The sequence below is a fragment of the Betta splendens genome, chromosome 15, assembly GCF_900634795.4.
Source record: "Betta splendens chromosome 15, fBetSpl5.4, whole genome shotgun sequence".
Taxonomy (NCBI): domain Eukaryota; kingdom Metazoa; phylum Chordata; class Actinopteri; order Anabantiformes; family Osphronemidae; genus Betta; species Betta splendens.
The window spans coordinates 18,380,602-18,408,306 of NC_040895.2; the positions used below are offsets into that span (position 1 = coordinate 18,380,602).

General features: G+C 54.1%; 1 protein-coding gene across 1 annotated transcript; it reads right to left on the reverse strand.

Annotated features, from left to right (window-relative positions):
- Nucleotides 1–185: 185 nt before the first annotated feature.
- Nucleotides 186–27,272, reverse strand: arfgef3 (ARFGEF family member 3). Its single transcript, XM_029127078.3, has 43 exons — nt 26,670–27,272; nt 25,851–25,902; nt 24,969–25,050; nt 24,758–24,892; nt 24,503–24,571; nt 23,552–23,668; nt 23,432–23,477; nt 22,472–22,556; nt 22,258–22,362; nt 22,043–22,155; nt 21,701–21,948; nt 21,508–21,620; nt 21,308–21,440; nt 20,689–21,230; nt 20,257–20,609; nt 15,378–15,544; nt 15,120–15,285; nt 14,938–15,045; nt 14,282–14,497; nt 13,772–13,850; nt 11,264–11,317; nt 10,349–10,482; nt 9,954–10,099; nt 9,705–9,884; nt 9,487–9,628; nt 9,248–9,370; nt 8,979–9,082; nt 8,745–8,889; nt 8,556–8,684; nt 8,313–8,489; nt 7,986–8,100; nt 7,778–7,880; nt 6,828–6,959; nt 6,622–6,752; nt 6,521–6,529; nt 6,130–6,348; nt 5,882–6,053; nt 5,680–5,781; nt 5,037–5,422; nt 4,500–4,965; nt 4,196–4,430; nt 1,628–4,110; nt 186–1,133 (listed from the first exon to the last, which is right to left on the reverse strand). Exons 1-41 carry the CDS (start codon nt 26,752–26,754, stop codon nt 4,239–4,241), a joined length of 6,375 nt encoding a protein of 2,124 aa, XP_028982911.1. The 5' UTR covers nt 26,755–27,272; the 3' UTR covers nt 186–1,133; nt 1,628–4,110; nt 4,196–4,238.
- Between the last annotated feature and the right edge of the window lie 433 nt (nt 27,273–27,705).

Consider the following 27,705-nt stretch of genomic DNA (forward strand, 5'->3'; position numbering starts at 1 on the left):
TTTGCCATTCTTCCAGCTGTTGTCGGTCTGATCTGAGGTGTCTCATGCTGGTGACGGTCTGACTCATGGTCCTTGGCCTTTATGATATTTATGATAGAACTGTGACGTAAACTTCCTCTTTGTGTTTTGGACGGAGCAGAAACGTGTTAAAGGTGAAGTGACTGGTTTTATTAAGGCAGCGTGTCTCAGTCCTCAGGCGTTTATTTATTTATTTAACAATGATGTTAGCTACACAAGAAATATATTTACTGCATATAACAGAATAAATAATAAATAGTTTCCAATATCACACATCCAAATAAGAGTTAAATACAAAGAGATATTAAAAATAAAGCCTGACTGTGATTATCTCATACGACTCCTACAGATACAGTAGTAAAAAACAGTCTTTCGGTCTAATGTACACGAGCCAAGCAGCAGAAGCTCAGCTCGTCTCAGGACCTCGGCGAGGAGCCGCCGGGCTTCATGGACGCTCCTGGAACTGGAAGCGCTGGTGGTCGGTAGTTCAAGGTAAAGGAAGGTCAATTAGTAGAGAGATGATGCGCTCTGGATTTGACTCAGATGAATCCGAACTGTTTCCTCGCCGGCATCCGAGCGTCTCTACACATCAACACAAAGGGCTGAACGTCAGGCTGGGGTTCGTGACCCGCTCAGGTTTGCATTCAGTTCTTGACTTCCTCTTTGACGGATGCCTCGTGATTGAGCCTCGACCTGTCGTCCCCGTCTCCGGTCTCGGGTCCAGGACTCGGCGGCAGCAGCTCCATGTCCTTAGAGCTGCTGGTGCTGGCGGCTCGGGCGATCCTGGTGAGCGTGTGTTCGTAGGGCGAGGGCAGGTAGACCATGAGGAACACGCCGTCGCTCACGTCCTGCTCAGAGCTGGAGCTGGGGAGCTGGTGCTGCCCCCTGCTGCGCCGGAGGGACGACAGCAGCTCGCAGTTCCTCTCTGGGTCCTGCAGGTCCTCCAGGGCGATCACGTTGGCCAGGCCCAGCTTGCCGCTGAGGCTGTATCCTCGCCGTCGACGCCAGATCAGGAAGCCCAGGATGCTGACGAGGAAGAGGAGGAAGGAGACGCTGGCGACGGTGATGTAGGTGATGGATCTGGCAGTAAAGATGGCTTCACCTGAGCTCTGGCCCTGCGAGTCACACAGAGACGACAGATGCCCACAGATGTTACCAGATGCTCACACATGGTCATTTGGATAACATTAATAGGAGAATTTATTGGTTTGTTAATTTTACCAAAGGATCCCAGAAAAATCAAATGTCATGAGTTCCATTTCATATCTTTGTGACCACGTCAAGGTTTGACCTTGAAGAAGTGTTGGAACATGACTCCATTCCTGTTTAATCTGTGCCATCGCTGAGGCTCAGGGATGCGGACGAACGCTGGGAAACCAGGAATGGTTGTGGCATTGACGTCTTTGATGAAAAATTTACTCAACCCAAATTTCGCAACACTATCTCAATTTTAAAGCAAGTAAAAAAGAAACGCCTCAAATACTTCAAACGTTAGGAGGTCACATCTCCAGCGCTGCCTCTAACCCACGCCTGCTTTGCATATTCCAGTTTGACTGCATAAAGACACAGCTGCATCACAAATGGTTTGGATGGAGAATTTCTCCGGTACCTGTCTGTCGGAGGACGGCAGAGCCGATGGGCCGGGCGACCAGTCCAGAGAGTCGCGGCCGGCCGGGCCGAACTTCATCCAGCTGCTCTCCAGCAGAGATCTCATGATGGAGCGGGTCCGAAGCCCAGCCGGAGGCGGGGGCCACAGGGTCTGAGAGACGAGCGCGAGGCTGCTGACAGCTCCGAGGGACACTGGCTGCAGAGACCAAGTGATCAGGCTGAAATAAAGCCGTGGGGGAGGAGGGGAGGGAAGAAATGAGGGCAGCAGACAGAGCTTGTGTCCAGCTGAGAGGAGTCACGTCACCGGTCCTGATGGGAGGATTTACAGCTGCACAACAACACAGCTGTTTGAGCGTGAAGATGAATTAATGGAGCAGAACAAACAGAGACATCAAAAGTAACAACGCCGTTTCTGCATGACTCAGTCCGAGAAAGTGATCTGAACGTCCACCAATACAACCTTTAGGACGATGAGACACAGTCAGGACCTTGAACGCACCACAACACGACCCCAGCAGAGTCCGTGGCTTCAGTACACAAAACTAAGACAAATGATTGGCTGCTAATGGGAAGCGAGAAGACGACAACCACGAGACACACGCAGGAAGAGAAAAGCTTTGAGCAGGTTGAAGCATTTACACATCACAGATGATCTCAGGTGGAACATTCAAGGAAACTGCTAGTGATGTGAAAACCCGGTGGTGGCGAATCAGCTGATTTGCACATCAGTGAGATTTTCTCAGTCAAATGGAGGCAAACACTGAGAAATGTGTGTTTGTGGGCACTGTGTTGTGTTCACACCCTGGCTCCTTGTCCGGAGATCCAGTTTTTCTGGTTGGGAAAGTTGAAACTTTCCAGTTGAGCAAAAGTCCGAAGACGAAACGCAGAAACATGTCATTTAATGTGATTTAAACAGGAGCCGTGAGGATTAGGAGGTTTATTTAAATGAATAAGTAAGAAGCAGATAAATATGAAAACAAGGCGTCAGAGGCGCCGATGACGCATGTCCAGTAGATTCTCGTAGAGCGTCTCCTCTCACCCTCCGTCCGCTGCTTCTCCCCCTCGTATCTGTGTCAGTGTCTGGGTCATTCGCTCGCTTTGTCAGCAGTTTGAGAGCTGTTCTGTCTCACTCCTACGCCCTCAGACTCCATCAGTCACAAAGCTAAACCCTCTGAAGTCCACCCATGAGGAGACACGCAGCCGTTCAGGGCTCGCTCCTCCGTTCACAGCCCAACTCACAGTAGGTCAGCGCCGCTCCATCTGCCTGGAGCCTTTAATCTCCCAACAGCACAATTAGACACTCACTGCTCACGGCTCGAGTGTAAATGATCACAGAGCTGCGCTTGAGACAAAGCTGTTCCACTGGCAGAAAGCAATCAAAGGATTAACAACTTAAAGGCGCTGGCGGAATGCGACAATGGACGGATCAGGACCAGTTTCCCTATAGAGCATCCAGCATGCATGGATGTGGACAGATGTGAGCCTGAGGAGCAGACACAGTGCGACACTGGTGGAGAACTGCTGCACGACACCGTCACACAGACACATCACGGACTCATCACTAAACTCACAACGATGGATGAACATCTGTCCACTGACCCCCGAACCCCAAGGACGGGTCAGGGACGACGGGGGGCCGAGATTATAAACGCAGCACTGGACATATTCAGAGAAATAAGGAAGTGACACAGATCTGGACGCATGTCGGCACAAAGGGTTAAAAAAAGACACGTTTATTAATAATAGAATGAGACCGAGTCTGACAACTGAACATGATGCAAAGGAACGAACGACTTCCTCCCACAGGCCCGTTATGGCCTCACTGGTCTTCGATGGAGCCTTCAATTTCAGGATGCTTCTGATTTGGCCAATCAGGAATGAAAAGTCACTCCTTCCATTAAAAATCCATGCGCCATCAGATTTGTGCTCTTTGGAAACGTTTGTCTGGTGGTTTGGTCAACGTCTTATTTTTCCTTTCTGGATGTTGAAATGAAACTTGAAGGACTTGCAGTAAATTGAATATAAAGAAAATCAAGTGGATTTAATCTGATGATTAAAGACAATGATTCATGAGGCTCAAAGCATTTTTAAATCATTAGACATTGACATGAATATATGAACCTGCTAAACACAAAGGTTTAACCCTGCGAGGGCTGACGCTCACACGGAGGAGGACGACTGACTCAACCTGCATTTAAAGCGTCAAAGCAGCAACAGACAGTGAAGAACCAGCCTCATACGAGCAGCTGCATGTGAACATCCCAGTGGTTCAACAGGCAGTGACAATGAAGTGAGGAACAAACCGTGTGTGGACTACAATACCCAGAAGTCACAGCACGTGCTCAAACTTAACAACACGTTTTCCATTGAGTGAAATGTGAGGGGAAATCACTTCCAGCGCCGTCCCCTCCCGCCTCCTCCCTCCTCCCTCCTGCCTCCCACCTCACGCCTCCTGCCTCCCGCGTCACGCCTCCTCCCTCCTGCCTCCCCACCTCCCACCTCCCACCTCACGCCTCACGCCTCCTGCCTCCCACCTCCCGCGTCACGCCTCCTCCCTCCTGCCTCCCACCTCCCACCTCCCACCTCCCGCCTCACACCTCCTGCCTCCCGCCTCACGCCGTGATGTCGTAGAGGCGGCCCACGCGGCCCAGCCACTCGCGCAACGCCTGCCGGACTCTGGCGTCGCTCACGTGGCAGCTGAGCTGGCTGAGGCAGGGGTAGAGCGCCGGCTGGAGAGCCAGGAAGGAGGAGTCGCACAGCAGCAGGACCTGGTTGAGGAGCGTCAGCACCATGTTGGTCCACGCCTGCAGAGGGACACAGCGGGTCAGCGCCAATCATCCAGCGGAACAGGGATGAGTCCCAGCGCGTCCTACCTGGATCTGAGCCTCGGAGTCCCTCAGTGAGATGCTGTGGGAGCTGACGGTGGAGCCCGAGCGCGGCCTCTTCTCCTGCCTCAGGACCTCGGGCCCCGCGCTGACCGAGTGCCTCAGCGGCGGCCCCTGCTGGTCCACCAGCTGCTGCGGTCTCTGCAGCGGCCTCTGGGGCTCGGCGGGGCCCCTGCGCTCCCCAGCGGCTGCAGCCGAGGCGCGGCCCTGCTCCTTCATAAACAGGTTGACGTGGCTCTGCTGGGGCTGCTGCTGCTGCTGCTTCCGGCGCTTGTACTCCATCATCAGCTTGCTGAGCGTTTTGTCTGTGGCGATGGTGTAGAGCTTGTTGCCGGCACTTTCCCACCATTCCTTTCTCCGCCCCGGAGCTCCTCCTCCGACCGAGCTCGCCGTGATGCTGGAGTCTCTCCTTTCTCCTCCGGACCGGAAGTGGTGAGGCAGGCTCCCTGTGCAGCTGTGAGGAGACACAACGCCACAGTTATGACAGACTCCTGTGGACACCTTGTGGTGGGACTGAGGACAGACCTGAAGCTGGGACTGGGTGTGGGGGTGTCTCCCGGCGACGCTGCACTCATGTCGGCTGCCTGGCTCCGGTACCCGCCTTCCTCCGACGGCGTCCCCCTCACAGAGAGCCCGCCCGCCGACGTCGGGGTGGACGCCTCCGACTGAAAGAGAGGCAGGAAGAAGATGTGGTCGCCTCCACCCGCTTGTCCCCTCAGCAGCGCCGTCTCCTCCAGCGTGCTCTCCAGGTCCCGGTGCATCTGAATGTAGCTGTTGCACAGATCCATGCACAGCTTGTAGAGGCGCTTGACGAGCCAGGCCCAGTCGGCGCTGCCCAGCGGCTGCACGCTGAGCGACGGGATGGGGGCGCGCCAGTGGTGGCGTTTCTCCCGACCACGGGGGGGGCTGACCTGCCGGGACGGAGCGAGGAGGACGGTCAAACACTGAGAAGCGCCATGGTTCCACCAGGAGGTGAAAAGTTCAGGACTCGGATAAACGGAACCAATAGAGGAAATGACATGGATGAGGTCTAATCCAGAAAGCTTTAGTTTAGCTGCTGTTGTGTCGGCATCTTCACTCTACCTTATTGTTCCTCTGCTTTTTATTATATTAAAACACACTTTTCCTGTTGGGAAGCAGAAAGCAGAGTAAACCGCGTGTCTGTCACCTGAGCTGTCTCTTCAAAGATGTCTTCATCCTCTGAAGAGGCCGATCCAGGATGAGACGAGTCCGAGCTGCCCTCCTCCTCCTCATACAGCATCCTCTTCACCTGAACACAACCAAAGAGTTGGGATCAGTTTTGGTCCCTGTCAGTGTTTCTAGATGCTCGCTAAAGGTGGAACCGTGGAACCGTCAGCCCGGTTCGGTACCTGCTGTGCCGTCATAGCGTCCGTCTGGCCCAGGATGGCGCACAGCAGCGCCTGGAAGTACAGGTTGAAGCTCATAGCAGACTGCCGGTACAGGTTCGCAGCTCCACAAATACCCGACACCTTCATCAGCAGGTACTTCAGACCCGGGCGGGTGTCGAAGTCTCGTGCTGTCCTGCAGAAGAGCCCATGGAGCCACAGTCATACGACAGACCAGACTAGACAGAGGTTCTGGAAGTGAATGCAGTCACCTGTAGGAGTCCAGCAGCAGGTCCAGGATTATGGCTAAATTGTTCATCGAGATGTAGCGCAGGAACCCAGCGGTGGTTCTGCTGGGGTCGGAGGTCACGGGTGTGACTCTTTCCTGACCTTCCGGCTGCTTGACGAACTCCTCCAGGAGGATGTCGGACAGGTTCTGGAGCAGCACTTGATGGGACAGCAGGCTCACCACGATGGTCCGGAACGGGATCCTGCAGCATTTCAGAAGCAGGACGTTAACAGAGCTGCAGCCACCGCCGGCCGGCGTCTGCTCACGCACACGCTGTCACGCACACGCTGTCACGCACACGCTGTCACGCACACGCTGTCACGCACACGCTGTCACGCACACGCTGTCACGCACACGCTGTCACGCCGCCTTACCCTATTTTTCTGTAGCCACCGCAGCAGAAAGACAAACAGACAGTTAGACGTGGCGTTAAGGTGTGTTCGCCTCTATTAGTTCTCATCACACACGCATCCACCTCCTCTGAGCGTGTCCGTTGGACTGCTGATCCGACGGCAGCTCGATGATGAGAACACACGACTGCGCGTGTTCGAAGCCGTCCTTGTTGCTGGGCGTCTTCGGGGAACACTGCGTGTCCAGCATGAAGACCTGGGACACAGACGCAGACAGCTGCACAGCCTGCACAGCGTTTCAGGGCTCATCCTTCACCCGTCACTCGCTCACCTGCTGAGCCATAGCTTTGATCCTCCAGTACTCTGCTTCGGCCGAAGGGGAGTGGGATGGAGCCGCCACCTTCACCTCACAGGCGTCTCCAGAAAAGCTGTCTGAGCCGCTGTGGAAGCAGGCGAGAAGGTTCTGCAGAGAGAAGAAGCACCAAGGAAAACCTGAGTGAGAGAAAACTAAAGGAGCAGCTTTGCATGAAATCATACGAATGTTTCATTTATTTACCAATGAACTCAGCCCAACGCTTAGACTGAATAGGGCAGTGCTCTTGAGCAAGGCGTTAATCCCTAATGCTGACTCTGCTTCACAGCCTTTACACTGAGAACCAGTTTGTTCGTCTATGTAATAACAACTATTCATTTGGATGCTGAAGGTTTAAAGCTACAGCATTCTGCCAGCGGTGATAGGATCACCATCATCACCACATCTCCCTCTCTGACACACACAGATGTGGCTCTAAGCTGTAAAGCTGCTTAGCTGCAGTCAGTCTGGCAGCGGCCACAGAATCCACTGATAAACGAGCCGGGCCGGGGTCCGGTGACCTCTGCTGGGCCGGACCGGAGACCAGCAGGCAAAGGTACCAGCGCTGGCTCAGCCAGACTCAGATACTTGCCCCTGGTCCTTGTAAACAGTCAAACACTCGTGGCAGATTGAAGCAGAGACACAAGGGACCAGTATGAGTCCAACTGCAGCACCTCTGAAAATCCAGCTGTGGTCATCAGATGGATTTGGGTTAACTGCAGAAGCTTTGAAGCAGCATTTTCTCCTCCCAATTTAATCAGTTTAATAGAGAGAAACAGCTGGAAGAGCGCTGACACAGTGAGGAGCCTGGTGAGGTTAACTGGGCTTGTCATGCTTATTGCGTTGGCAGCATTTCAACATGCGAAGGGCCGGCGGTTTGACTCCCGGCCTGCTCGCTGGGCGAGACTCAGCCAGACTCATACTGGCACCTTAACAGGCTCCAGCGTAGCGGAGAAGGCGTCCTGCAGGGCGCAGCAGGCCAACCTCCACATCTCCTCCGTGAAACCGGGCCCCACCGTGACCAACACGTACCTGAGGAGACCAGCAGACAATTGAAATCAACCAGTTCCACACGTTACGACCGACAGGTTGAAGTGGCTCATGTGTGGATGTGTATGGATGTGTGTGGACGAGCACCTGATGCAGGAGCAGCCCACTCTGGAGATGGTCTCTGCAGGTTCAGACACACAGGCCACCAGCAGCTTGAACAGATCCTTCAGCATCAGGTTGATGAGAGACTCGTAGCCAATATCTGCAGAAGTGGAGGCACAAACACGGATCAGCACGTGTGGCTTTAATCTGGCTAAAGAGAAGAACGGCAGCTCGTCAGCCGCGCTCCACTTCCCTCCGAGACACGAGAACTGACTGCACACAAACAACAGCCACTAATCTGCATCTGGTGACAAATACAAACTGCACCTTTTCTAACAAAGACCGGTGAACACACAAGCAGCCGCCTGTCACCTGAGCGAATGAAACTGTTGACGTGCTCCACCACCAGCTCACACGACAGGCCGATGGCGTGTTTGAAGTTCGCCGCCGCCACATCCCAGTAGGAGTGGTCTCCGTGGCTCCGCTGCAGCCACAGTGACATCACAGGAAGCAGCAGCTGGATGACGCAGAAGATGGCGAAGCCGGGACCTGGAGGGAGGAGCCCACGTTAGAGCCGTGTCCTCCAGCTGGACCCTGGCCTCCCTCGTAGCCTACCTGGCACGTTGGTGACCTCCCTGAGCAGAGTGAAGAGCAGCTCCAGGGTCGGAGGCTGGTGCTGGCGGGGGCAGTTGGACACTGCTGCCGTCAGCTGCTCCAGCAGCAGAATCCACACCTGGATGAGACCTGCAGGACAGAGAGTGAGGCAGGGGCGGCTCACAGCGAAGGTGAAAACGCCGCCTTTACCCGTGTCGTCGTCAAACTCCTGGAGGACACAGTCCATCCCGTCCTCGCTGCTGATGGAGCGCTCCTGCGACCTCGCGGGCAGGCTGGCCAGCCGGGCCCCCAGGAACACCGGCTTGGACGGCATCTTGTAGATCTTAGCCAGCAGCTGAGAGTGGGACAGGGCAAAGCGTCGCTGGGTCACGGCCAACAGCAAACTCAGGTATTTGGTCCTCTGTGTCAGCTTCCGGTTCCTACCTGGGAACATTTACGGAGGTAGTCGAGCGCAGGGAGGCAGAGGTCGGTGGAGCTGTAGGCCGACGCGTGGACGCAGTCTCCGATCTCTTTATAGTCCACCTCTCCTACACACATCAGACACTCGGGCATTTTAGGTCTTTTTAGGTCTACCATTTGCATGAGAAAAACCAACCCAGGTTTCCACACATCCGCTGCAAGTAGTGACTCACACAATTCATATCATATCATAGGTTTTACATCAAACCCAGTTAAATGCAGATTCCACAAACCTAAGCCTTTAATGAACTTCATGAGGCACATGATGTAGTCTGTGGCTGCGTTGGCAAAAACCTGGATGTTGTCTGTGTTGATAAAAGCCTCAAAGACGTCGAACACCGGGGCCTGGGACTTCCCTGCAGGGAAGGAGGGAACAAGGAAGCAAGGAAAGGACGGAGGAAGAGAGGAGACGAGATATGTAGAAAACATTAAAGTGTAACACAAAAGACAGCGAAGCTGAAGGGGCTCGTACCCATGGAGTACTCTCCCAGCAGGTAGTCTTTGGCATCGGTTTTGCTGCTGTGGACTGTTCTCAGAGCGCTGAACAGAGTCCTCCATCCGGACAGAATCTGAGGAGAGCACATCTCCACCAGCTCCCCGATGGATGTTATCACCTGCAGGAAGCCGCAGGGAGGTGAGCAGCGGTTCATGACTCAGGAGACAGAGATCTGCCGAGTGTCAAAAGCTCACCTGGTCCTGCACGTCCTCATCGCACAGCTCCAGCTGCATGATGTGCTCGAAGGGCCTGAACAAGGCCTCGTTGAAGCGGAAGTGTGGCAGCTCGGCCCAGCTCATCAGCACCTCCGTCAGAATGTCGTGGATGAAGGACACGGCCTTCTGGGAAACATGTCGCTCTTTGTGACACGCAGCCTGAAAACAGAGGAACTTCAGTGAGTCTGCAGCGCGTGCTTCACGACTGAGCGCCGCGGCCGAGCCCACCTCCGCCAGGTGCGGCCCCACCACGCTCCAGGCGCGCATCATGTGGAGCGCAGGGCGCTTCTTGTTCCTCACAATCCTCAGCATGGCTTCGCCCAGACGGAAGAGGTGGAGAGGGCAGCGGCGCTCCAGCGTGGACTTGGCCTCTCCTGCAGGGGCAGCGGGTCAGAGCCATCGGTCAGAAATCAGCATCAGACGTTAGCACAAATAAAGCTTTCTTCTTTCACATTATTTAATCATTTTATGTTATTTTATCACATTATCTTTTTACTTCAGAACAACAACAAGGGAACATCATGTTTCGATGGCCAGATGATCGCAGCATGCGTTGAGGGATTTAGATTTGTGCTAAACCCAAATCCTTTAGGGGTCTGGAGGAGGGAGTGCATGGTGCGTACCTGGCATCACCAGCGAATAGTCTCCAGTCTCAGTCACACAGTCAAACAGCTGCGACTGCGAAGCTTTCCTGAGCTGCTGCAGGAACCCGACCAGACCCACCAGGTTCAGCTTGGTGGCAGCTTCTTCAAACAACCTGGAACACACACATTTCACTGCACCGCTGCCTGCTGCTGCAGGCCGACCGCAGCGCTGCAGCGTATTTACTATGTTCTGGCACCACTTCCAGCTTGTAAATGTGCTCAGTCCATCTGTTCGCAGAGATCAGTAGGAACATTTTTTGCTCCTAAAAGCAGCCTAAATAACTGGTTACGCAAGAGATGATCCTTGGAATAAGCACACACACACACACACACGTGTGTGTGTGTGTGCTTATTGTGTGTGTGTGTGTGTGTGTGTGTGTGCTTATTGTGTGTGTGTGTGTGTGTGTGTGTGCTTATTGTGTGTGTGTGTGTGTGTGTGTGTGCTTATTGTGTGTGTGTGTGTGTGTGTGTGTGTTTGTGTGTGTGTGTGTGTGTGTGTGTGTGTGTGCGTGTGTGTGTGTGTGCTTATTGTGTGTGTGTGTGTGCTTATTGTGTGTGTGTGTGTGTGCGTGTGTGTGTGTGTGTGTGTGTGTGTGTGTTGCCAGGGAATGAACTTAAACATCTGCACGTCTTAATAAATCCATGCTTCTTTAACTGCTGCCACCTGGTGGAGCACTGAACCACTGCGCTGTAATTACAAGCACGTACTATTTGTAGTAGTGCAACTTAAAGTTACCTTCAATTTAATTGGATTTTAGAAAACATCCCACCAAGAGCAAATGTTAGTATTAGTGTTTTGTTGTTTAATGACGTAAACAGACCTCAGCTGGTCACAGATCATCAGTTATTACTCATTAACACGTCCGCAGGTTTGAAGCTATGGCTCAGTCCTACCTGTCAGCCTGTGTGGACAGCGTGCACACGGCCTTGGCAGCGCTGATCCCTGCATGAAGGGGAAAGCCATTGTTAGGTAAGCCCCAGCGACCAAGACAACGAGAAAAAGAAAGGAAGGAGAGAAGTTAAGATCAAGAAGATACTACCGTGGTATCGCCAACTCTAAACCCGGCGTCTTGCCGAATACAAGAGGCTCTTTTCTCCTCTCGCATCCCCCTACAATCCCAACTATTCTGATATCATGTTACCCGTTCATCCTCGGTATTCCCCTCCTTTCTCCCATTATAACACCCAAATGCTCGACCTCCCCCCTCCTCCTACACGTGTTTCACTGGGAAATTTCATTTCTCACAACCAGTATCCGAGGGCTCAAAGTTGAGTTGTATGAAAAAGTAGAATGACGGCAAGACAGGTCGTGTTCCCCCTTCGAGCAGACGGAAGCAGCGGTAGGTCTCCCCAGGTATGCTCGTCCAGCTTTCCAGTACCATGAGATAGACAGAATCGAGATTATACAGATTTAACATCAGGGGAGAAGAAGGCAAGAAGGAGGGAGAGGAGGCACCTGAGACGTCGTAGCGCGCACCTTATATGCTTCATAGGCGCGACAACGATCCCCCCGAACCTTAATTCTCCCCCGTCGCTAAGGGGGATTCGCAGTTACCTGCCCTTCTCCAAAACCAGTCAACCACATAACCCCCTCATTTACACTCTCCCCCTTGACTCCATCCCCCTGAAATTCCAGAACACTTTGTTCCCTTCTAGACGACCTCCTATTTCAGATTCGAGACACTTTTCCTCCGCTCCTCGTACTTCTGGACAACCTTCCCCCACTTCCCCCTATAGTCTGCCCATCTTGACCGAAATAGGAGAGAAGGAGAGGACTTTGTTCTTGCTTGCAGTGGGTGCTGCTAGACCGAGACCACTTCTTTACATCTTTCCCCCCTTCCCCTCCCATATTCCCCTAGGGTTTGTCCCCTCCCGGGACTACTAGACTCCTTGTGGGAACGGACCTTCAACCTTTGACCTTCCCTCCCCCCACCCTCTTATTTTCCACAACGTAGCAAACTCACATGACATACTCCCCCCTCCCTCATCTATTCATCCCCCCCACACCCTCACCCCGGCCCGCCTCCAGGCCCTATGTCGCATTCGGTTTACTCCGCCGGGCAGAATAAGCTGGCTTTGTAGGTGATGCACGGTAGTACCGCCCCCACCTTCTACCATGGCTCCATTCGGCTTAGGATTCCTTTAGTAACTGGGAACCAGGCCTAGGGGGTGGTGTTTGATTGAAGCGAAAAGGTCCCACCCCGCTTCTCCCGGACCAGTCTTCTTTCCTCCCCTACCTCCCATAGCCTACCTCCTTATTTATATCCATCTCTCCACCTCCTCCTTCCAACTTATTCCCTCGATTCCCCTTCCACATTCTCTTTCACCATCTCCCCCAGAGGATTTTATTACCCCTCTATCTCTTTCATCTCGGGTCCCCTTTTCCTTTTCTTTTGACGCTGGCGCTCGGGAATAATCCCTTCATTAAAGACGTACAGATCAAGGCCAGGATCAACAAAGTTTCGACTCCCCCCCCGGATCGCTCTTCACTACCCCCCACCCCAAGGAAAATTAGGAAATCCTTCCCTCGGACCCGGACTTATCTCCGATTGACCTTTCGTCGAACTAGCCCACCCTCTTACATCTGTTTCCGAACGTTCGCCCCGCCTCCGACACCCGGTGGGGGAAACCACCTGCTTATCTCAGGAACACCAACATTAACATTGCGGAGGCAAAGAAGGACCCTCTTTTCTTGAGGCCCCTTCTGTACCCCATCACGACCTTCCCATCTCCTTACCGCAGGGCCGGGCGGGATGGGAACACCCCACGAGAAAGAAACAAACACCCCTTGTGTGGGCGAAGGACCGCCCCACGAGGGAGCGAAAACCGGAAAAAAGCACTCTACATGGGTCAAGGCCTCCTTTACTGTAACACTTGCTGTCAACTACCGGTCCTCGTATAACCGTAGGACTCCACGATTCGAACTGTTCGACCCGACAAGCAAAAGCCCATTATGCCCCTTTCATAAGCATGAGGCCGTCCCTAGTATAACCACTACCTCTACCCTCACTAACCTCTAACTTTGCTTCAATGGTACTCAAATCTAGTAAGGATAGAAAGGGTCAAGGTGGAATAAGATGCACACCTACGTGGAAGTTGGATACCAGGACGATAAAACAATACTCCACAGAAGGCTCTGTCCTCCCACTGTTCCTAAGTTACGCCCCACCTACCCCTCTCAAGATACCGTCGGAAAACAAATTACACGTCTGTGGTTGAAAAGTCCCCTTACATCCCCGTTCCTATCCACTCCTCACGGACCGCAGGGGGAAGCAAGACAAGATTCGGCGGCTAACGCCCCATTGGTCTAGTGGATAATGGCCTTTAGAGCCTGGCTGTGTCTTGTTATCAGCAGAAGCGGGGTGTGTGGACAACTGGATAGAAATTGGGGCGTCGGCCCACCCGCCTGCCTCCTTCTCCTCCTGCACACAGGAGGCTGCAGCCATCTGGGCTAAAGCTGACGCACAGTTGGCGGCGACACCTGACAGACACACACACATGCACTCGCTGAGGATCAGTTCTTTCAACCTTGACTCAACCCTCTTTTCATTCACCTGCACAGAAACAACTATTAGAGCTTCTGTGCTTTGCTCCAGTGGACTTTGTGTTTGTGGAAGGGAGTGTTTACGGGTTTGTTTAGGACAGATGCTTTTCTCATCTACAATAAGCTGAGCCGTGTCAACCTGCTGAAGCCCGTCGTGGGTCCTGCTCTGCTATGAGGCTACGATTCGCTCTGGTCCCGTTTGGATCAAAGCACTTAGTGTCAGAGTTTGAGTCAACCAAAGTGACGGGTGTGAGTCTGACTGGCTGCTGAAAATAAAAACTGCACAGTCTGTTGTGGCTCCAGGGCCCCGACCTTTGACCTCTGTGTTTTCAGGGCTGCCTGCAGGGATCGGCCGTGTTTGGACCCACCCAGGGCACAGCTGAGCGCCGCGGCTTTGCGCAGCCCGTCCAGACTCAGGCAGATGGCGTCTCTTTCCCTCTGGCTCTGCTCCTTCACGCCCTCAGCTCCCAGGATGAAGGCCAGGCCCTTGGAGCTCCCTGCCATGCGGCCCGTCAGCGGCGTGGACAGCACGTCGATCAGGTTCTTCCACACGCCGGTGAGGATGAAGCGCGAGAAGGCAGCTCCTGAGGAACACGTCACAGGGGCCTGTTTAAAAGCACTCACTGGTGGAAAAGCTAGAGCGAAGCGGAGGCTGAATTAATCCACAAACAGAAACAGTTCAGACTCATTCCTCCACGATTGACTTTCATTAGCTCAGCAGTTTCAGTGTTTACACAGCAAGTGGTGATGCTGCCAACAGGAGCAGCAATGCTGCACACGCACAAACAGCTGGTCATCGGCTGTGACTCAGCAGCGGTTACCATGGCAACGCTGGCCTTTCCTCCTCCGTGGGGAGCAGCAGCGCAGGTGGTCCCTGACTCATTCTCCATCTCTCCCCTGCCTCCACTTCTGTGCTTCCTCTTAGCTTTTGGTTTTTCCTCTCTCTTGCATTTTTTTAATTATTTTTTATAAAAACATTCCAAACTTAAAACACCAAAATTCAATGTAAACCTGAGCCACTGACCTGCGAGCGCTGCGTCGCTGCTGGCTTTGTCCCAGCTGAGCGGCGACTGGCTGGACGTCCTCCTGATCATCTGACCTCCAATCGCACTGCTGCCCAGACCGTCGATGTCTGAGAGAGGAGCACGACAGGAAGTTCTACCGGCTCAGCAAAGGGAGGAAGTGACTGCGGAGGAGGGGCCGTACCCGTCAGCATGGTGATGAGCGGCAGCGCGCGGTCCTCCGGCGAGCCCCAGTAGCCGGCGTCGGCCAGCAGGCTGCGCTCCAACACCTGCTGGTACAGCTCCTCCATCCAGGCCTCAGACAGAACCACTCGGAGGCCGCTGCTCTGGCTCAGACGCACAAAGTCCTTCTGCAACATCAGTGGGATATAAACACACACAATGAGTCTGAGCTGAGCCTGAGCTTTGAGCTGAGAGAAGAGCCTGAGTGAGGACGGCTGACCGGGCTGAGCGCGGGCGTGAGGGTCCGGCGCCGGTAGAAGTCGCAGCAGCAGAGTTTGAGGTTGAGCAGCAGAGCGTAGTAAGACACCAGGTAGAGGCCGTCCGCGTTCATCAGCGACTGACAGCTCAGGGTGTCGCCGGCCTCGAAGCCGGGAGAGTGGACCCCACCTGGAAACGGGCCGACACCAGCACAGGGACGATGAAGAGAGGGGAGGACGAAGAGAGGGGACGACGAAGAGAGGGGAGGACGAAGAGAGGGGACGAGAAATAGAGGGGAGGACGAAGAGAGGGGAGGACGAAGAGAGGGGAGGACGAAGAGAGGGGACGATAAATAGAGGGGAGGACGAAGAGAGGGGAGGACGAAGAGAGGGGAGGACGAAGAGAGGGGAGGACGAAGAGAGGGGGGGAGGAAAAAAGAGGAGGGAGAGGACGAAGAGGAGGGGACGAATAAGAGGAGAGGGGAGGACGAAGAGAGGGGAGGACGAAGAGAGGGGAGGACGAAGAGAGGGGAGGACGAAGAGAGGGGACGATAAATAGAGGGGAGGACGAAGAGAGGGGAGGACGAAGAGAGGGGGGAGGACGAAGAGAGGGGAGGACGAAGAGAGGGGACGAGAAATAGAGGGGAGGACGAGAGAGGGAGGAAATAAGAGAGGGGAGGATAGAAGAGACGGGGGACAGATTAAAGAGAGGGAGGAGGACGAAGAGAGAGGGGAGGAAGAACGAAGGCGGCGAGGAAAGAAGAGGGGGACGATAAATAGAGGGGAGGACGAAGAGAGGGGACGACAAAGAGAGGGGACAAGAAATAGAGGGGAGGACGAAGAGAGGGGAGGACGAAGAGGGGGGAGGACGAAGAGAGGGGAGGACGAAGAGAGGGGACGACGAAGAGAGGGGACGACGAAGAGAGGGGACGAGAAATAGAGGGGAGGACGAAGAGAGGGGAGGACAAAGAGAGGGGAGGACGAAGAGACGGGACGATAAAATAGAGGGGGAGACGAAGAGAGGAGGAGGGAGACGAAGAGAGGGAGATAAAATAGAGGGTGAGGACGAAGAGAGGGACGACCAAGAGAGAGGGGACAAGAAATACGAGGGAGAGACGAAGAGAGAGGGAGAGCCACCGAAGAGGGGGAGGACGAGAGAAAGAGAGGGGAGGACGAAGAGAGGGGAGGATAAATAGAGGGGAGGACGGGAAAAGAGAGTGGTGAGGCGAAGAGGGGGAGGGACGAGAGAGGGGCAGCGAGAGAGGGAGGACGAAGAGAGGGGAGGACGAGAGAGGGACGAGAAAGAAATAGAGGGGTAGGACGGAAGAGAGGGGGAGGACCGAAGGAGGGGGGACGACGAAGAGAGGGGGGAACGAAGAAGAGGGAGGAGACGAAGAGAAGGGGGACGATAATAGAGAGGAGAGAGACGGGGAGGACGAGAGGGGAGGCGACAGAGAGGCGTAAGAGAGGCGACCGAAGACAGGAGGACGCGAGGGGACGATAAATAGAGGATAGAGGACGAAGAGGAGGGGAACAAGAAGAGCGAAGGAGATAAAGGGAGAGGCCGAAGGAGAGAGGGGGGAGGACGAAGAGAGGGAGTACGGAGAAGGAGGAAATAGAGAGGGGGACGATAAGAGAGGGGAGGACGAAAGAGAGGGGAGAGAAAGAAGCGAGACGAAGGGGAGGATGAAGGGGGGGGGGACGAGAAGAGGAGGAGGACGAAGAGGGGGAAGGCGAAGAGAGGGGAGGACGAAGAGAGGGGACGACGAAGAGAGGGGACGACGAAGAGAGGGGAGGACGAAGAGAGGGGAGGACGAAGAGAGGGGACGACGAAGAGAGGGGACGATAAATAGAGGAGAGGATGAAGAGAGGGGAGGACGAAGAGAGGGGACGAGAAATAGAGGGGAGGACGAAGAACAGCCAGTCTGAGCCGTGAAGCGTTTGAGTGCTAATGTCACGGTGGGGATTTACCAGGTCCACGCGTGAAATCGTAAGTTTAATATATACCAGACTCAGCCCCTTTAAGTGCCAGTGGTACACAGCTGTAAGTTGGGGAAGTGAGCTGAATTCCACCTTATCAGGTCACTGGGAAACAAAACAAAACTGTCCGCGAGGAACAGCCTGGCTCCCAATACTGGAAGGCTTGGTTCACGACTGACGTTAAGAAGACGAGCTGTTCCTATATGTGTTGTAAGCAAGAACAAAAACTCAAACCGGACCAAGAAAACCCCAACAAACGGGACCTACGTCACACCACACACCACCACAACAGCACACCCTACACAAACCCACACAACCGGTACCCCCACGCACGCAAACCAACGCACCCCACCCACACACACACACGTATTCAGGAAGGCTCGTCATATGCTCCTTAGCCATCAACAAGGCGAATCGTCTGACCTTGACTATCCGAACCAAACTCATTTCAATAGCGCCAACAACTTGTAACAAAACATACAACATGTCTTTCTGCCATTGAGAAGTCTGGGGCTCCTCCGAACTTAGAATAACTGCCAACCTGAAACGCTTTTCACTGCCACGCAACTCCTCACTGCTCAGCGCTTACACCCACCTCAGCGACAGTCCGCATCCTCGCTCCGCCAACATGTCTGCATCTTCTACCACACCCCAACCGTATCACAACGAAACAAAACAACCTCAAACACGTACAACAACAACACATTTCAACACATCAAAGCAAACCACAAAAAACGTTAACCACCAGTCACACACACAACCAACAGCACAACACACACCACGCCAACACTACCACAAGCAGCCAATACAACTACCTCACCTCACGTGTAAAACCCACGCACTCAAACACCACAACACACCTCACCACCACACACAACACAATCACACACCCCACCTCTCTACTTCCACATGAACTGAGGCCTCCGTACCAAACTCCTCACTCTACCACCCACTCCCTCACCACTAATCTACACGTCTGACCCAATGCACTTCTGAGCCACACCACTCAACTCACCCACTTAAATACAACCCTTCCCTCAACCACCGTTCTACTGACCATGGAACCATTTACTGGGCACCCACTCTCAAAATCCACACCCTCCGACCACTCATCCTACCCACTCACTGTCTCACCCTCTCACCCACTCTCTCACTCACCCGTCCACTCACTCGCCCCCACACACTCTCCACTCACCACCCATCTCCTCCACTCCCCATCCAACCGCCTCCACCCCCCTCAAACCTCACCTCCCTCACCCACTCTCCCACCCACTCTCCCACCGATCGCTCCCTCACCCCACCCTCCATCTCACTCAACCCACCCTACCACTTTCTCCTCACTCCCACCTACTATCACTCCCCACACTCCCGCATCACCACCACTCCCGTCACAAGCGCTACTCTAGCCCACCACGCAACCCACCTCTCACCTCAATCCCCACCCACTCCCTCCAACCCACTCTCTATCCACTCACTCCTCACCCACATCTCCCATCACAAGCTCTCCCATCCACCGCTCATACCCTACTCTACATCCACCACCCACTACAAACCCCTACCCACTCATCACCAACTACCAACACCCATCCACCCGTGACCCACTCGCCCCCTCACCCCCACTCCTCCTCACTCTCCCACACTCCTCACCCACCTCTCACTCTCCCACCCACTCCCTCACCCACTCTCTCAATGCAAACAACGCCCTCACAACTCCATCATTACCACGCCGTCCCTCCACCCACTCTCCATACCGCTCGCCTAAGCCCAACTCTTCACCGCCGTCAGTCACCCACCCCTCACTCCACTCCCCACTCTACCACCACTCACCTCACCCCTCCATCACTCCCAGCCTACTCTCTCACTCAACGCACTGCTCACTCACCACGTCTCTCACCCACTCCTCCATCTCCCCACCCACCATCTCTCTCTCCCACCCACTCCCACATTCATCAGCCCACCCACTCCCTCACCCACTCTCCCACTCACCCACCCACCAACCTCTATCTCCGTCACTTATCCACTCCAATCCCTCACCCACCATACTCTCCCATGCTCCCTCACCCAACTGCTCTCAACCACCCTAACCAACTCCGAGCAACTCCCCACATCCACGGATCACAGTCAACAACGAAGCACTACACTATCACATAGACAAACGATCACCCAGCACTACCACCCACAGAAGCCTTAAGACAAAAAGAAAAAAAACCAAACGCAGACGGAAAACAAAAATACCAAGAAAAGCGAAATCTACTGAACTCACACCTAGTCACTCCTCACAGATCACAAAAAAAAAAGCCAAATCACACAACTTAACGCATCACAAAAACAAGCAAAACGCACCCACTCACATCAAAAAGAAAAAATGAGTAAACCCGAACGCACGACAGCCACCACACAACGTCACGATCACCCACCAGCAGAAATGAACACCCTACAGGTCTAACCATCCCAAGCGACACAGCATTCAACACTGATAACACCAAGGACACTAATCAACCCACCCACCAATACATCACACCAACCCACTCCGTAGAACACAGCACACCCTCACCAAACACTCAAAATAAAGTAAACAACTCAGGCACCCGACGAACCACTCAACCATCCTCACCCATAACCCATGAATACCAAATCTTCACTCACCCACCTCAACCCATCAAATCCGCAACCTAACCCCTCACCCAGTCACTCTCTCACACTCACACTCTAAAATCACTCACCAACCACATCCACAATCTCCCAATCACACAACCAATCCCACCACCCACTCTCCACTCTCCCATCCACTCCCTCACCCACTCCCTCACCCACTCTCTCACTCACTCTCTCTCTCACTCACCCACCCACTCCCTCTCCCACTCCCTCACCCACTCTCCCACTCACCCACCCACTCTCTCACTCACCCACCCACTCCCTCACCCGCCTGCAGCCCCGAGCAGAAGCTGGAGGAGAAGCTCTGCAGCGCGGCGTCCACCTCGCTGGCGGTGGGCAGCGCCAGCAGCCGGGGCAGCAGCGCGGCCAGCGCCTGGACGAACAGCCTGGCGCTGTGCTGGTCGGCCTCCTGGTTGCGGAGCAGCTTGAAGGACAGGGCGGCGGTTCGCAGCGAGCGGTGGCCGGGGCAGTCGCGCGGCGTCTGCTGCTCCTCGTCCGCCAGCGACACGTTGTCAGAGCCGATGTCGGACACGTCGGAGCGGCCCGAGTCCTTCTCTGCAGCCATGGAGTACTGGTCGCAGGAGTCGAACTCGGTGCGGGACAGGTCCTGCTCCTCCGTGCTGAGCGAAGACATGAGACATTACTACGTGGACTTCAGGCAGAACCACGGAGCGCTCGGAGCGTCTGATTGGGCGCTACCTGAAGTTGCTCTCGCTGTAGCGGGACCCGGGCCCGTGGTGGGACCTGGCTCTGGACTCCACAGACAGGAAGTTGGTGATGTCCGGATAGACCAGGCCATGACTCCGCTGCACCACGTCTGGAGGAGCCGCCCCTCCCCCCGCTGCTCTCTGCTTCTCTGCTCCTCCCCCGTGCTCCTCCCGGGGGCTCCCGTGGTCCGGCTCGAGGCCGGGCTCAGGCTTGCTTCCTTCCTGGACCCCACAGGGTAAAGACTCGGGGCGCCGGACGTCCTCCCCACACTCCTCGGGGGTGGTGCGGTTCAGTCCGAGGCCGAGCTCCCCCACGTCCAGTTCCAGGGTCGTGTGGCCGGTTTCCGTGGTGATGCTGATGCTAATGTCGGGGCTGCGCTCGGCGGCGCCAGCGGCCGCGTTGGCCCAGGAAGCCTGCTCAGAGGACAGGATGTGTCTCTGCCACCTGAAGTCGGCCTCGTTGATCTCCATGGACTCGCGGGTCGACTCCGTCTCATCCTTCAGATTTTCCAGGCGCCGGAGGAGAAGCCGTGCCTGGAAAACAGCGCTGCAGCGTTACTGGAGCGCCAGGGGAGACGTGACCCCCCGCCCTCGTCTGCCGCGTACTGCACCTGCTCAGCTTGGAGGCCGTGGCCCTTGGACAGCGCATCCAGAGCGCCGAGCAGAGCGCAGGCGCAGGAGACCGACGAGTAGCACGCCTCGATGCCGCCCTTCACGCAGGCCTCCGTCATGCCGTCCATCACGCTGCCAGAGGAAGCAGAAACACATTACACCTGACGGGCCGCGAGGAGCCGTGGAACAGATCACTTACAGCTTCAACAGGTCCAGGTGGGACTTCCTCTTGGAGAAGGAGCGCTTCCGGGTTTCGGGTTCAGCTACACACGGCCCGGCCAGGTCATAGAGCCGCTGAGGGCTGCCCAGAATCTAGAAGCGCATCAGTAAGACGTCACACAGAACCGGAGCCCTTCTGACTACAGCCTCAAATGACGCTGGCATCATCCCACCTCCTTCATGATGCGGATGGCCTCGGTCCGGTGCTGAGGAGGCGGGTACAGCAGGATCCTGTGATAGAGCGACTGCAGAACCGGTTTCATGGACTCCACGCAGCTCACCAGACGCACCAGCTCCGCTGCGATGTAGCACACTGTCCGGACCACGGGTGCGATGCGGGCCGGGGCGCTGGACGAGCAGCCGGACCCCCTGCCCTGATCCGACACGCCTCCAGCGCACGAGTCCACCTCCGGGCCGATTCCTGACCGAGAGAAAGACACACTCGTCTCCTTCATCAGACTCAGGCCAGCGTCGCATAGAACCCGCCCGCTGGTTTGTCCCATGAACCTCGGTACCTAAACTCAGCCGCTCGCGCTCTGGCGCCACCAGGTGACTGTGGTGGGAGGCGATGGTTTTGTCATTGACAGGGTTTCCCATGATTGCCACGAGAGACGGACAAAGCTGCTTCCTGAAGAAACCAAATGATGATGATCATCAGTTAGAAGATGAATTCACATCCTCTGATCCAGTAATTCCATTATTACAGTCAGACTAATGTGGGACTTCTCACCACACAAGCTCGGTAAAACCTCTGGACAGGTGCATGGTGGGTGGACAGCTGCTGAGCATGGAGAGGATGCTCTCCAGGTAGAGCAGCTGCAGGAGCTGGTTATGGCTGAAGAATAGACAACACACAGAGTCACCGCGAGGTCCACCTGATCCCTGCACGTTCAGGTAGTTTGGATTCATCTACGCATGTGAATGCTCAGGTTACTGTTCATCACCTGTCCACTGACTCCAGCTTCTCACAGAAAACCGTCAGAACCGTCACCACATCTTCACACAGAGCCTGACTGGTGGGAGAAATGTCTGCACAGACACACACACGGACACACACACAGTAACACGCACACACACACACAGTAACACGCACACACACACACAGGAACACGCACACACACGCACAGTAACACACACACACACACACACACACACACACACAGTAACACGCACACACACACAGTAACACGCACACACACACACGGACACACACACAGGAACACACAGTAACACACACACACACACACACACACACACACAGTAACACACACGCACAGTAACACACACACACACACAGGAACACGCACACACACGCACAGTACACACACACACACACACACACACACAGTAACACACACACACAGTAACACACACACACACACACACACACACACACAGTAACACGCACACACACACAGTAACACGCACACACACACAGGAACACGCACACACACGCACAGTAACACACACACACACACACAAACACACACACACACACAGTAACACACACACACACACACACGCACACACACACAGGAACACGCACACACACACGCACAGTAAACACACCACACCACCACACACACACCAACCACACACAGTAACCAGCACACACACACAGTAACACCACAACACACACACAACACACACAACACACACCACACGACACAGTACAACCACACACACAGTAACACACACACACACCAACAGTAACACACACACACACACACAGTAACACACACACACACACACACACACACACACAGTAACACACACACACAGTAACACACACACACAGTAACACACACACACAGTAACACACACACACACACACACACACAGGTTGTCTGCTTGTTTTACCCTCCCGTTCACGTTGAATAGTGGTGTGGATGTGGAGGACGTACCTTTCCTCTGCAGCGGCGGCGCACTGGCCTCTTCTCCATCTGCGCCCTGAGGAGGAGACGCAGCAGCTCGTTACAGCGGGCTTCGAGTCGAGCTGCCTCATCTCTGTAATGGTGCCTCACCTCTTGTCTGTGTCGCAGCTGCAGAGTCAGGTCTCCCAGGATCTGGCTCAGAGTGGCTCTGACGGCCGTGTTGATGCTGCGCTGGTGACAGCTGGACACGTAGGTCTCGATACACACCTATGCACAAACACATGCCCGGCTTCACAACGGAGGCACAAACCACAGAAGGCCTCACAGACACTGAAGACTTATAGGCTTTCAGGGGTTTCCATGGCGTGATGTGTTCCCATGGTGACCAGACTAACGGAGGGGGCAGGGATCGGGTTTAAGGGAAGCATGTCAATACTAAAGTTCAGTAAAGAGCTGAGAAGCACAAAGACTTTGGTTCTAATCACATTAAAAATGAAGCTGTGGGCTGTTTGACGCCACCTGGGCCTCATCAGAGACGATCTGCATCATTAAGGCTCTGCAGCTCAACGCTGTCATCACCTGCAGCCGATCGGCCTCCGCTCCCTGTTTCACTTCTACTGTGGGCAGACGTTCACATCATCAAAGTGAACTTTGCTGAGGCTGAAATCCCTGAACGCCGCCCGTCTCTGCATCATGAACCGGCTCTGGTTTATTACTGGTAATGGTGCCACACACACACACACACACACAGACACACACACACACACAGACACACACACACACACACACAGACACACACACACACACAGACACACACACACACACACACACACACACACACAGACACACACACACACACACACACACACACACACACACACACACACACAGCGACCAGCACTGACTGTTCTTCAGCTTTACAACGTTCTGCGGCATCAACGTGTTGCTCTGTATGAATAAAAGCAGCAGGGATCCACATGTCATCGTTCTGACTGATGATTATGTGATTGGGGTGAACATGCATGGAGCAAACATGCCATCAAACGCTTATGTCTCACGAAGATGAAGCCACGTGCAGACAGACTCAGGACCCTACTGCACCTCAGCAATCCGCAGGATGGAGTCTCCATTAATGTCAAAGTTTGGTGAGTAGGTGATGCACAGCAGGACCTGACAGGAGACACCAGCAGGTTACCACCGTGAAAAAAAGAATGAGACCAGTTTAACAAGTGGGCAAGATCAGTGAGCTAAACAAACAGAGGAAACCATCAATGCCGAAGAAGAAGCGGCAGTGGAGATGTGCTGCACACGGTGGAAGAAAGGGAAGCACATACGAACCCAGACTCCACAGCTCACCTTCATGACCTCCACCTGCAGGTCTTCATGGAGAGACGGGGTGACTCTGATGGCCTCCAACATCTGGCTCAGCAGCTGCTTCTGCAGGACCTCCGCCTCCACAGCGCCGACAAACCGGTCCTCACACAGCAGCTTCTGAACGAGGAGGGAGGAGTGTTCCGTGTTAAAGCACAGCCGGAAACAGAGGGGGGAGGAGAGTGTGCTTCGTTACCTGCATCCCAGTAAGAGCAGTCTGTCCCAGTTTGATGTTTTTAGACTCCAGAGCCATCTGAAGAGGCAGCAGGCAGCGCTCTCTGCAACACAGCAGCAAACACAACGCTGTGCTCAGTACTCACTCAGTCTGCTCTCCGTCTCCGCCTCCACATCGTCAACGACAAACCCAAGTGAAGTGGGAACTGCCTCTGTCACGACCCACCGTCACGTCGGGCTCTCGTGGCTTTGCATCATTGGGTCCCACCTACAGTAAGGACTGATTCATGCAGCAGCGGCTTCAAAGGACTGGAACCGCTGAGTTCTCCTGCTGTGAACCTGAAAACCCCAGCGACAGAACTAAACCCCAACCGGCTGCATGGACTCAGTAGCAGAAACGCCTGTTTCCTATCTGTGCTCAGCTGCTGAGAACCGGCACCACAGCCGAAACGGACCCGAGAGAGCAAACGGCACCTCCTGAAGGTTGGTTCTTCCATGTAGCTTCTGCACGGCCCACATTACAGCCGTTTTCATCCATATTTCACCCAATGAGCAGCGTCATCCGCGTCGGCAGCAGCTGTAGTGAGTAGGACACAGATCTCAGGCTGTCTCACCCCAACCAGAACCTCAACCCAAAAGCAGCTCTGTTGACACGGACTTAACCGTGAGCACTGATACCAGTTCAGTCCGTTTAGTGCTGAAGAATCCAATAAACCGCGGCTGCTGGTACCGGACTGCACCAACACTGGCTGTGGAACAGATAACCAGCACATCTGCTCTCCTCGCGTTGCAGGAGACACATCTGGACCAAACTATCACATGCTCATTCAAATTCATTCAAAGCCAGAGTTTATCTGCTCTCAGCACTGTGACAACAGTAACCAAGAGGAGCAGCTCAACTTACCGCAGCTGTGAAGGAGAAAGCGCGGTGGATCCGTTCTGAGACTCGAGGGTTTCTGGAAGCAGTAAAAAGACAGAAGCATTAATGAGCAGCGGTTCTGCTGTGTGTTACAGCTCATGCACATGTGGCTCTAAACGAGCTGCTGTCCTGGCTGTGGGCAACAACCAGCACAGCGCGCATCCGTTTCCTCGGCCTCCGCTCAAAGGTCAACTGGCCCGTCGGCGCTGACGCAGCAGGAACCAGCCCTGCACCTGTGACACCGGTGGCAGACGCGTCCCGGCCTCCGAACAGAGGCTCCACGGCCAATCAGCAGGCAGCTGAAGTAGTGACTCAGCAGAAACGCCCGCTCAGCTTCGCTGCTGTGATCAGTGGAGGTGACTTAAAGCACAAACTGCTTGAGTCCTGCTGTTGAGCATCTTCTAATAACATAGCTGCTTGTCAGATTCTAGAACCAGAACCGGCCCATATCATAGTGATGGAAGGTTTGTTTACTGCCAATGGTTCATTTCTTCTCTTGCAGTTTGTACAATAGGTAATTTTATACTTGCTTATTTGAGAGCACTGTCGGTAGCTACTGTGTGACCCATCCTAAAGAATAAACAGTCACCGTGATGCATTCAAGAACAATCTGACACTCGGGAAATTTAGTCTGACTCGGTGGACGAACACAGCAGGTGAAGCTTTGATTCCGCAGCTTTCATCTGTTCGTGGACGCGGACGCGGACGCGACCTCCATCACCAGTGGTGTTGTCTTGTTATTGTGTTGGACGGAGGCCTACGGGATTAGGATAGGATAGGTGAACGCAGCCTGCGAGCACTCACCGCAGGCGTAGACGCAGGCATCGCGGAGTCCTTTATTCCGGTGCCCCGACGCGTCTTTCTGCAGCTTGCGCAGGATTTCCTCCATTCTGGCTCCAGAACGACCACGCTTCTATGCGGTGTCACAGAGCGGACGCTCGGCGCCGAGACGTGGGTTCGTGGGCGACGCGTTAAGGGCGCAGACGCATGACAGCGTCCCTGAACCCCCCGCTGAGGAAAGCGATGATTCACTCCCAGCGACCAGCCGTCAACGCTGGCAGTGAGGAGGAAGCGCCCGGACTCGGTCCACAAATCCACAGCTTCCAGGCAGAAGAGAAAAAATCACGTAATGTACGTCAAACCATCGTCATGAGCCGCCGCCCATCTAGCAACATGAAGATCCACTGATTTCCCAGACTTCCTTCTCCAGCACAGTCGCTCCGGATCCGTTCCAGCTGACGCCTGTGCGCTTCACGGAATCCAGATCCGGCTCCTTCTATCCTCCTAATCCTTCTGCTCGTCCGCAGATACAAACTGTGGGCGCGTTTCATCTAAGACGTGGATTTCTGTCCAACCTGGCAACACAGTATTTACACAGTTTCTCAGAGGGAAGCGTTAAACTGCGCCGCAGACTATGGAGACACTGGATCGGGATTTCCAGCTAGTGCATGGCGACAGGTGGAGGGCGTGGTCGCGTGCCGCCTTCACAATAAAAGCGTTTTTTTATTCTGGCTAATAATCTGATAATGTCTAAACCAATTCGAAGTGATTCGGTGATTTTTTTTCATGTAATTAAAAAATATATAATATATATAATAATGTGTAAAATCAACAAAGAAACACCAACATGACCTGTGTAAATGAGTTTAATAAAAGGTTTGTAGTTATTATTATTATTATTATTCTTATTATTATTATTAGTAGTAGTAGTAGTAGTAGTAGTAGTAGTAGTAGTAGTAGTAGTAATAATAATAATTTTATAAACTACACACCAACATCTTGGCCCTAAGACTGACTCCAGGATAAAGAGATGTCATAGAATGATGAGAGTTATTCTAGT